Genomic DNA, 10252 nt, shown 5'->3' on the forward strand with positions numbered 1-10252 from the left:
GAACAGCTTTAGAATTAGGAAAATATGTAGTTATGTATGTATATTAAAAGGTACAGGTAATTAGGATAATAAAAATAAAAGTCTAGCTTTCAAATCAGCAGAGGAAAAATAAAGGAGCAAAGAAAACTTGGTCAATTCTGTAGTGGGTAGGAAATGGGAAAGAAACAAAGGTAAATGTAACTTAATCAAGACTGCCAAGTCCTATAACATAGTCACAGGTTATGGGGATAGAATATGGACATCTTTGGGGCAGCTGTTATTCAACCTGCCCAGGAACATAAAGGCAAAGGCCCTGAGGTGAGAATGGGATTGGTATATTCTGGGAGTTCAATGTAGCTGGAGTGAGGAACGGGGGCAGGGGCAGCTCCGGAAGGGCTAGTAGACCACACTAAGTACCTGCATCATCTCTTATAGGGTCTGAGGATGTATTTTAATATTCTCAAAGTCACTGAACGTGAGAATCAACTGGGGGGCTTGTTACATTTCTGTGCAATTCAAAACTATCATCTCACACCAGTCAGAATGGCCATCATTAAAAAGTGTACAAATAATAAAAGCTAGAGAGGGTGTCGAGAAAAGGGGACCCCCCCTACACTCTTGGTGGGAATGTAAGGTGGTGCAGCAGCCACTATGGAAAACAGTATGGAGGTTCCTCAAAAAACTAAAAATAGAGTTGCCATATGATCCAGCAATCCCATTCCTGGGCATGTATCTAGACAAAACTATAATCCAAAAAGATACACACACCCCTATGTTCATAACAGCACTATTTACAATAGCCAAGACATGGAAACAACCTAAATGTCCATCAGATATCCAGATGAATGGATAAAGAAGATGTGGTACAATGGAATATTATTCAGCCATAGAAAAGAACAAAATAATGCCACTTGCGGAAACATGGGTGGACCTAGAGATTATCATACTAAGTGAAGTAAGTCAGACAGAGAAAGACAAGTACCATATGGTATCACTTATGTGTGGAATCGAAAATATGACACTAGTGAGCTTATCTACAAAATAGACTCACAAACATAGAGAACAGACTTGTAGTTGCCAAGGGGGAGGGGGTGGGGGAGGGATGGATTGGGCATTTGGGATTAGCAGGGGCCATCTATTGTATATAGAATGGATAAACAACAAGGTCCTACTGTATAGGACAGTGAACTATATTCAATATGCTGTAATAAACCATAATGGAAAAGAATATGAAAAAGAATGTATATATGTGTAACTGAATCATTTTGCTGTACAGCAGAAATTAACACATGGTAAATCAACTGTACTTGAATAAAATAAATTAAAAAAATATATACATTTCTGAACTCCAGAGATTCTGAGGAAAAGCCCCAGAGACTGACGTTTTCTAAAGCATCCCAGATGATTTCACTGATGTTTCCAGCTATCACTCTGGAAACTACTTGCACCAGATGAAAATAACACCGAGGGGTGTGATAATAAACACCCTCCGTCTAACTCTTCCTCTTCTTCTTCATCTTCATGGTTGTTCTTTTTGTTTTGAGGTACACGGGCCTCTCACTGCTGTGGCCTCTCCCGCTGCGGAGCACAGGCTCCGGACGCGCAGGCTCAGCGGCCATGGCTCACGGGCCCAGCTGCTCCGCGGCATGTGGGATCTTCCCAGACCGGGGCACGAACCGTGTCCCCTGCATCAGCAGGCGGACTCTCAACCACTGCGCCACCAGGGAAGCCCCTTCATGGTTGTTTTTGTTCGCCTTGCAGGTGATGGGCTTTGGAAAGGGCATGTGACCTGATTCTGGCCTAGGAGACATGAAAGAAGTCTTCCAAAGGTGCTTCTACAGACATTGTCCTTGCCCTTAAAAGAAAAACTATCTGAATATGGCAGCCGTTTTTCTGTCATCTTGAGGATGATGCTGACACGCAGGATGGCAGATAAAAGATGTAAAGAACATAGGACTTGGCACTATTAAGGTGCTGAATCCCCCCATCCCGAGCTCACCCTGTCTTTGGATGCTCTGCTGTGAGAAATAATAAATTCCCGTATTGTTTAAGGCATTTGGAGTAGGTTTGTCTGCAACTTGCAGCTGAAGTATTCCTAACTGATGTAGCAAGAACAGACTATAGCTCTTCTAAGTGGCTCTGTAGTTCTTCTGGGTAGAATGAAAAGCCATATGTCCTTGCTTCTCTCCCTCCTCTGTATAACAACAAATCCTATTGGGCAGGTTTGTGAAAGGATGAAATGAGATAATGTCTGTAAAGCTCTCAGCACAATGTTTGGCACAGATAAGTGCCTAATAAGTGCTCCTTGAATTGAATGAATGAGTGAATGGGTGACTGAATTTGTTGAAGGGCTGTGAGAAAAAAGAAGTAACACCAGCACACACTAGTCTTCATTCTTAGGGTCTCTTTCTCAAATTAGGGTTAAAGATGGCTTTGGTTTTCTTTGGCAACTATCCTGTTGTCCTCATTACTCTTTTCTAACAAATGTCCTATTAGCTTAGGAAAGGCTAAGTACCTATTTTTAAAATTTATACATTTTTATTAACTATATGCAGGTCTTGTGGATGTATTTTTCTTCTAACCCTCTTGTCCATCCCCTGTGCCATTGGTCACCACCAGGACTGACGTGAAGGAGGGTAACACATCACTACTGGGCTGATCCGGGGCAGCAAAGGGAAGTAGGGTGGTTGTAGACCCTATGATACCTGAGGTTATTGTCAAGGTGCTTATGTGACAAGCCTGCTTTCCCTGCCCCAGGGAAAAGTTTCCCCAGGTTTCTGCACTTTTCTGGCTTACAATAGTTTCAGCAGGCCGAACTCAGCCTGCAGTCAATGCTAAGGGTCATCAGACTCTTAGGGCCAATCATAGATCGGCAAATACGTCCCAAAGAGCAGAAGGGGACTCTCTCAGAGAATTTACAGTCACTTTTTGTTTTTTGGCCACACTGCACAGCTTGCAGGAACTTAGTTCCCGGACCAGGGATCGAACCTGGGCCCTCGGCAGGGAAAGCACGGAGTCCTAACCACTGGACTGCCAGGGAAGTCCCCTGCAGTCACTTCTTATCTGAACTAAAATTTGTAAAACCTGAAAACCTCCTCAAACACAGAAACACAGACCACATGGGAAACAAAACAGTTTGCTTTGGCGTATTTCAATATTTCAAAAATAAAATTGGAAAACAGGCCTTTTGTCCCTTATAGTAAAGTTGCTTAGAGTCAGCTGTGCTGCGGGACCTGGCAGTAACGATCAAACTTGACAGGGCCATGAGCGCATGATAAAACGTGGTATTATTGGTATTATTAACATTTCTCTCCCCAAAGACAGAGGATCTCATCATGGGAAATATAAACATTTAGGTTGGTTGTTAGACTGTTTACATGTTGAGGGCTGTGGCTCTCTACCCACCCTCAAATCCTCACCCGACTCCTGGCGGAACTCTGGGTCGTCTGAGTACTCTCCGAAGTCTCCACAGGTTTGAGAACTGGGCAGCTTGGGAGGTGTGGACTTAGACCTCCAGCAAAAGTTATGGGATGGCATGTTGCTTCCTTCTGCCTGGCTAAACCTTGATCCTGGAGTCTGTTCCCTTGCAGCAAGCTTGGCGATGGTTATGGCACAAAGTTTTTCTCCTTTCTGTTTTCTCTCTCTCTCTCTTCCTCTCTCCTTAATTAAAGTCCTGCATCTCTAGGATCATGTGTGGATGGAAAATAAATCAGAGATCAGCTTTACAGCTTTGCAATCAGAACTGGCCTTGCTCTTTCTTTTCATCATATGCACGTGTAGCTAGATGGTAGTGGGATATTTTGATCTGGGTGCAAGTAGAGCATTCTCCTTTATCAACAAGAGAGCAGGTAGGGGTCCTGGTAAATAGGACGGACACTTCTGCGGCAGATGTGGCTGAGTGTGTGTGTGTGTGTGTGTGTGTGTGTGCGCACGCACGTGAGAAAGAGAGAGAGAGATTGAGAGAGAGCTGCCTCTGAGAGTTAGAAATCAGATTTCCCAAAAGTGGACACCTGGAAAATCCTGTGCCATATTGGTTATTGCTTCTTAAGAATGACATCATGGAGCTGGAGAAGACCCAGGAAAGGACAGCTGAATTAATTAAAGAGTTGGAATGGTTTTTTTTTTGCGGTACACAGGCCTCTCACTGTTGTGGCCTCTCCCGTTGCGGAGCACAGGCTCCAGATGCGCAGGCTCAGCGGCCATGGCTCACGGGCCCAGCCACTCCGCGGCATGTGGGATCTTCCCGGACCGGGGCACGAACCTGTGTCCCCTGCATTGGCAGGTGGACTCTCAACCGCTGCGCCACCAGGTAAGCCCAACTATATACTTTTAAGTATATTTTTATCGTGAAAAAGGGAGAAAAATCACTATATCCCACCTGAATGGCTAAAAGGAAAGAGCTAAACAGTATCAAATGTTGGCAAGGATGTGGAACAACCAGGACTTTAATACATTCCTGGTGGGAATTGTTATTTCCACAGTCATTTTGGAAGGAAAATAGCTTGGCAGTATAATCGGAAGCTGAACATATGCATATATTCAATTCCATTCCATGTATATGCCGAACAGAAGTTTATGTATATTTTTACCAACAGATCTGTATATAAATGTTCATAATAGCACTAGTTTTAATAGCCCAAAACTGATAATAACTTAAATCAATAACAAAATAAGTTGTAGTATCATCACGCACTGGAATACTGTATAGCAGTGAAAATAAATGGACGATCGCCGGGGAAGTCATGCACAAACCTCATAAATATAATGTTAAGGGACAGAAACCAGAGTCAAAGAGTACATACTACGTGATTCCAGTATGTAAAGTTGAAAAGCAAACAACATTCATCTATGGTGTTGGAAGCTAGGGTGGTGGTTACCCTTGAGTGACTGCAAGGGGGCACTTCCAGAGTTGCAGTGATGTTCTGATTCTTCGCCAGGTGCTAGTTTCGTGGGGTTGCTTATCTTGTGAAATGTCGTCGAGTGGTATGCTCACGATGGCACACTAGCTAATACTTGCGGTTCTGACTGCGAGCTAATACCTGGGCAGGGGACGGCTAAGTCTAGATGAGAGTGCTTGCGGTTCTGATTGCGAGCTAATACTTATTTCTGTCCACTGAATAGCCTGAGGGGACATGAGTCCTGTACTTGCCATCAGGGGGGATAAGCGTTTATAAAAAGCATAGGGGGATAGTGAAGGAGAGCTTCCCAGACCATAGTCTGACTTTGAGCCATGGCCCTGGGGGGCAAAGCCAGAAAGGAGTGGAGGCCAGATGCAGCACTGCTGTTGGCGCGGAGCATGTGTGTGAGGTGGGGCTGCCCTTGACTGGACACTGGGTCTCAGACTGTGGCACAGCTGACATCACAGAATCCACTGTGAGGCTACGGCTGGGCTTCGGGACCTAGAAATTCAGACAAAACACTGCATGCATTCTCAGATGTTTTGTTGTTTTATTCAAATTGCAGTAAGGAAGCTGAAATGGGCTCTCCAGGGGTATTTCCCTGAGCCCTGGTCCCCTTTGCAGCTCCCAGCTCTAGGTCCTATTGATGGGCTTCAGCGGTCACTAGCTCCATGGTGTCAGATGTCACACCTCCAGTGATCTCCAGCCCCTGGCCACTCTCTGCTGTCTCTACGATGGCCTCCATTCGGGTCTCTTCCACTGGCTTCGCCAGGATGCTCACATATTTATCGCGTGAGGAGGCCACTGTCTTTGTAGTGAGACTGGCTCTGACATTCCTGAAGAAAGAGCTGATCCTGCTGAGTCTCTCGGTGGTGGGACCTGAACTCTCTGTAGATAAGCTCCTGCTCGATTTGTGCGAGGTCCTGGACTCGTTGGTGATGGGAGCACGGCTGATGCCTTTGTGAGCAGTGCCCTGCTCGCTGCCCCCTGGGCTGCCGTGGCCTTTGTCCTTTTTGTCATCTCTAGTGGCTCTGGGGCCGCCTGAGCACGGGCCAGCTGCTTTCTGGATGGTCTTGTTCCCCGCTGCCTTGTGGTGGCTTTCCACTGAACTGCAGAGCGAGGGGCTCGTAAGAGCTCTGCCCTCTCCCCAGTGCTCCCTTCTCTCCCTTCTTCCCTTGCGGGTCTGGGACACCCTCTGTGAGCTGCCATCCTGTTCACTCACTTTGCCTTCCTGTGGCAAGGTTGAGATGAGGGTCCCCTCGTCCTCCTCGTCGGCTCTTCCTTCAGCAGTCTTGCTGGTGGGTTCTGCTCCGACCACAGTCACGCCGGCCTCTGGGGAGAGGCTGGTGGACGTGCTGGAAGCATACCCTGAATAGTTCGCGGCACCTGCCAAGCATACCCTGAATTGTTCGCAGTACTGTTTTCCTGCTCCTCAGGGATGTTCTGGCAGTGCCCCCAGTGGCTATGTTGGTTTTGCTTCCTCCTGGACCGTTGCTGGCTATGGCTGCTGTGGCCGTGCTCTGCTCTTCAGGGGCAGGAGACTTGATCACTGCCACGCTCAAAGCACCCGCTGCGGTGCCTCCTGCCAACCTTGCTGTCTCCACCTTTGTCGTTGCCCGCGATGCTGACGCTTTGTCAAGCACTGTAGGTTTTGCTTTTGCAGTGGCCACATCGGGCATGGTATCAGGCTTGTGGGAGTCCAGTTGGATCTCCTCCCCACCAGCAAAAGCTGCAGACGTGGCCCCGGCCAGCTCAGAGCACGTATGGAGGCTGCAGATGCTCACCTGGTCCTGATCCCACATTACTTGGAAATCCTCCACTGCCGGGCTCCTGCCGTCGTCCTGCTCCTCGAACACAGGCATGTAGATCATGTCCCAGGCTGGAACGGCGCAGGTGCAGCTGAGACCCTCCACTGGTGGTCGCAGGAGGTAAATCAGCTCTTCCCAAGAGGTGAAGAGGTCTTCCTGCGCGTCCAGAGGGGCACAGAGCTGCAGGTACCAGGAGCGGCCAGTGGCAAACTTCACGCGCAGCTGTTGTTTCTCACGATTGTGAGTGGAGATGCTCACGAGCGTCAAGGGAAGGAGCCTGGTGAGCTCTAAGGTCTTTGCAGCCTCGTGGCTCTTGCCCTTGGCGGCCTGGCTGTGCTCAGCGTGCTCTTCACAGCCGGTGGCCCATCGGGCCAGCAGCATGGTGTCTGGGAGTGGGAGGACGGGGCTGCTGGATGTGATGCCCACGGTCACCATGCAGACACAGTTGTGCACGTCAATCAGGTCTCCCCTCTTCGTGATCTGGATAAAGTCGCTCTCGAATACCGGTGCGTCCTTGAATATGTCGTATTCGCCCTTGCGCAGTTGCTGCTGCAGCTTCCCCGTGGTGGTGTTGAACAGGCCCACCCCGGTGCTGCTCTGGGCCGTGTGATACGGGAGCAGAGAGTCCCCACTCATGGCTGCCTTTGATCACGACAGGCAGCGCGGTTAAGGTGGGCCCCTGGCTCTTCCCTCCCTCGGCCTCACTGGCAGAAGAGCGAGCTGCGGTGCTCCTAAGTCACACACAGGCGGCCCTTTGGCAGGTCTTCCAAGCCCGGCCCACAGGCCCCCACCTTTGCCTCAGGGTCTCCCAGAGGCAGGGGCGTGGGTAGGGGCACAGATGATCACAGCGGGGACGCTGTAGGGCGCCTGGACCCCAGGCTGAATCTCTTCAAGCGTGTAGAGAGGTATGGTAGGCTCCCCCTCTGCCTCACCTCACTTCTGCTTCTGGGTTTTTATCTCCCCAAGAGGCTGTGGTGAACTTCAGTCCTAGTGAGAGAAGTAACCACTTTCTCAGCCTAAGCCCCTGGCACAGCCTGTTTATCCTCTGGTGCCCTTTGTGACCTATCCTTGTCGCATAGCCCTTTGCCTCATTGTGACCTATCCCTGTCGCATAGCCCTTTCCTCATTGTGACCTATCCCTGTCGCATAGCCCTTTCCTCATTGTGACCTATCCCTGTCGCATAGCCCTTTGCCTCATCCCCCAGCTGCCCACTCAGGGCAGGGCCCCCATCCTCTCCCAAAGGAGGGGGAGGACAGGCCCATCCTGCCAGGGACTCAGGTGCGTACCGAAATAAAAATGTCTTCAACTGGGAAAGTTCTGTGTGGGTCCTTTTTCTTTTCCTCCCACAAATTCAGCTATTGGATGAAATGTATAGGAATGTAAGACGATGGGATAAATTTGAACCATTTAAGCTCATGGTTTAATTGTATCCAATAACGTAGAGTTGGCAGTTGCGATCCTTAGTCTGTCCTCTCATAAAATCTCAGTAAACGTTGACGACGGTGATTTTTAATAATCACATTAAAAATTGCTTCTGCTAGGCACCATGCTGCATTCTTCACATATGGTGGTAAGAATGCACTGAGTTTGGTACTGTTAACTACTGTTCCCAGTTTATAGGTGAAGAAATTGAGGTTGTATCTCCTGTTTAAATTCCCAGAGGTAATGGTAGCAGAGGCACTATTTGAAGGTAGGTCTACCTGATTCTAAAGCCTTTGTTCTGAACCACTACAGTACTTAGCCTCACAAAGAAAGCTTGGCCCAGCCAAATGTTTTCCAACTGGACTGATTTAACTCCCTTTAAGAAGACCTATTTGGTGCATTATTAGAAGTTGCGTAATTAATTTTATGTGTGTATATATGTTATGGAGAGAACCCAAGACAGCAGTTGGGCTGACGTGGGGATTAAATTATCCAGGGGATCACTCAGATCCTCCCTTCCTTTATGCTTGTGCAAATAGCCTGTGTGTGGAAACCTAGTTATTCTTATGACATGTCCTCCCCCAGTGACATGGGGGGTGAGTAGCCTGAGATGTAAGCTTTGATTCCAAGAGCCTGCCAGATGCTGTCCTGTAGTAACCTCCCTACCAGGCAGAAGTGGTTTGGAAGCCTTGACACCTGTGGGGAGCATGTACCATTAGACATCCCGCCTCATTGCCACTCCCACAGAGCTAGTCACAGAACAAGTGATTTCTAAATTGTGACTTGAAAATTCTGAGAAAGGCCCTTGCTGCCAACTCTCTTATCTCCAGTTTGATGTTATGCTTGAAATCCCACCATAGAGATTCATTCCTTGAGGATAAAGGCCATCTTTCTGTTAAAATACACACACCTGCCCCTCAACAGATGACTGGACAAGCAAAATGTGGTCTCTCCATACAGTGGAATATTGTTCGGCCATGAAAAGGAATGAAGTACTGATATATGTCACAACATGGGTGAACTTTGAAAACATTATACTCAGTGAAAGAAGCCACATATTGTAGGATTCTATTTATAGGAAATAGCCAGAAGAGGCAAATGCATAGAGACAGATATTAGATTAGTGGTTGCCTAGGGCTGGGGGGAGCAGAGAATGGGGGGTACAGGGTTTCCTTTTGTGGTGATGAAAAATTCTGGAACTACATAGTGGTGATGGTTACACAGTAATGTGAATGCACTGAATGCCACCGAATTGTACACTCTAAAATTACAGTGGTGAATTTTATCACAATCACACACACACACACACACACACACACACACACACACAGTCCTGCTCATTTAATAGATGGGTTAAGAGCAGTTATCTTTTCATTGTTCCCTGTCTCAGGGGAAATCATTCAATCTTTCACCATAAAGTATGTTTTTAGCTGTAGTTTTATTTCAGAATTGCCCTCTGTCAATTTTAAGAAGTTCACTTCTATTCCTAGTTTTCTGGGCATTTTTATCGTGAAGGATTATTGATTTTTTTTCAAATGGTTTTTCTGCATCTATTGAGTTGATTACTTGACTTTTTTTTTTTTGGTACACGGGCCTCTCACTGTTGTGGCCTCTCCCATTGCAGAGCACAGGCTCCGGATGCCCAGGCTCAGCGGCCATGGCTCACGGGCCCAGCCGCTCCGCGGCATGTGGGATCTTCCCGGACCAGGGCACGAACCCGTGTTCCCTGCATCGGCAGGCGGACTCTCAACCACTGCCCCACCAGGGAAGCCCTATCTTGGGCCTGTTGATGAACTTTTCTGAGCCTCGGTTTCTTCATCTATAAAACAGAAGCTAATAGGACCTACCTCAACTGCTGGTTGGAAGGATCAATAGTGATTACATATAAGTTCCTAACTTCACCTGACACGGACTGCCCAATAATCTTGCTGCTGTTATCCACCTCGGTGTCTGATTGCTGGTAGGTGATGATAATAACAACCCCCTGCACTTCTGTGGGGCTCAGGAATTAGAATCCTTTCACGTGCATGAACTCTTGGAAACCTCACAACCGCTCACCTGAACCGGCCTGGGAAAAATCGCCTTGTCTTTTCCTCCCCCAGTCGATATTTTAATTCTGATGAGTTACCTCCAGCTGAAATGAG

The 10252-nt window shown here is 47.7% G+C and overlaps 1 protein-coding gene across 1 annotated transcript; it reads right to left on the reverse strand.

The window, feature by feature from the left end:
- Nucleotides 1–5498: 5498 nt before the first annotated feature.
- GARIN4 (golgi associated RAB2 interactor family member 4) lies at nt 5499–7978 on the reverse strand. Its single transcript, XM_089909652.1, is given in 2 exon segments — nt 5499–6276; nt 6278–7978. Coding segments are annotated over 2 exon segments (1803 nt in total). The 5' UTR covers nt 7322–7978; the 3' UTR covers nt 5499–5517.
- Nucleotides 7979–10252: the final 2274 nt, after the last annotated feature.

Source organism: Delphinapterus leucas, chromosome 1 (genome assembly GCF_059928025.1).
Source record: "Delphinapterus leucas isolate spDelLeu-1000000601 "Yukka" chromosome 1, BTC_Dleu_Yukka2, whole genome shotgun sequence".
Classification (NCBI taxonomy): domain Eukaryota; kingdom Metazoa; phylum Chordata; class Mammalia; order Artiodactyla; family Monodontidae; genus Delphinapterus; species Delphinapterus leucas.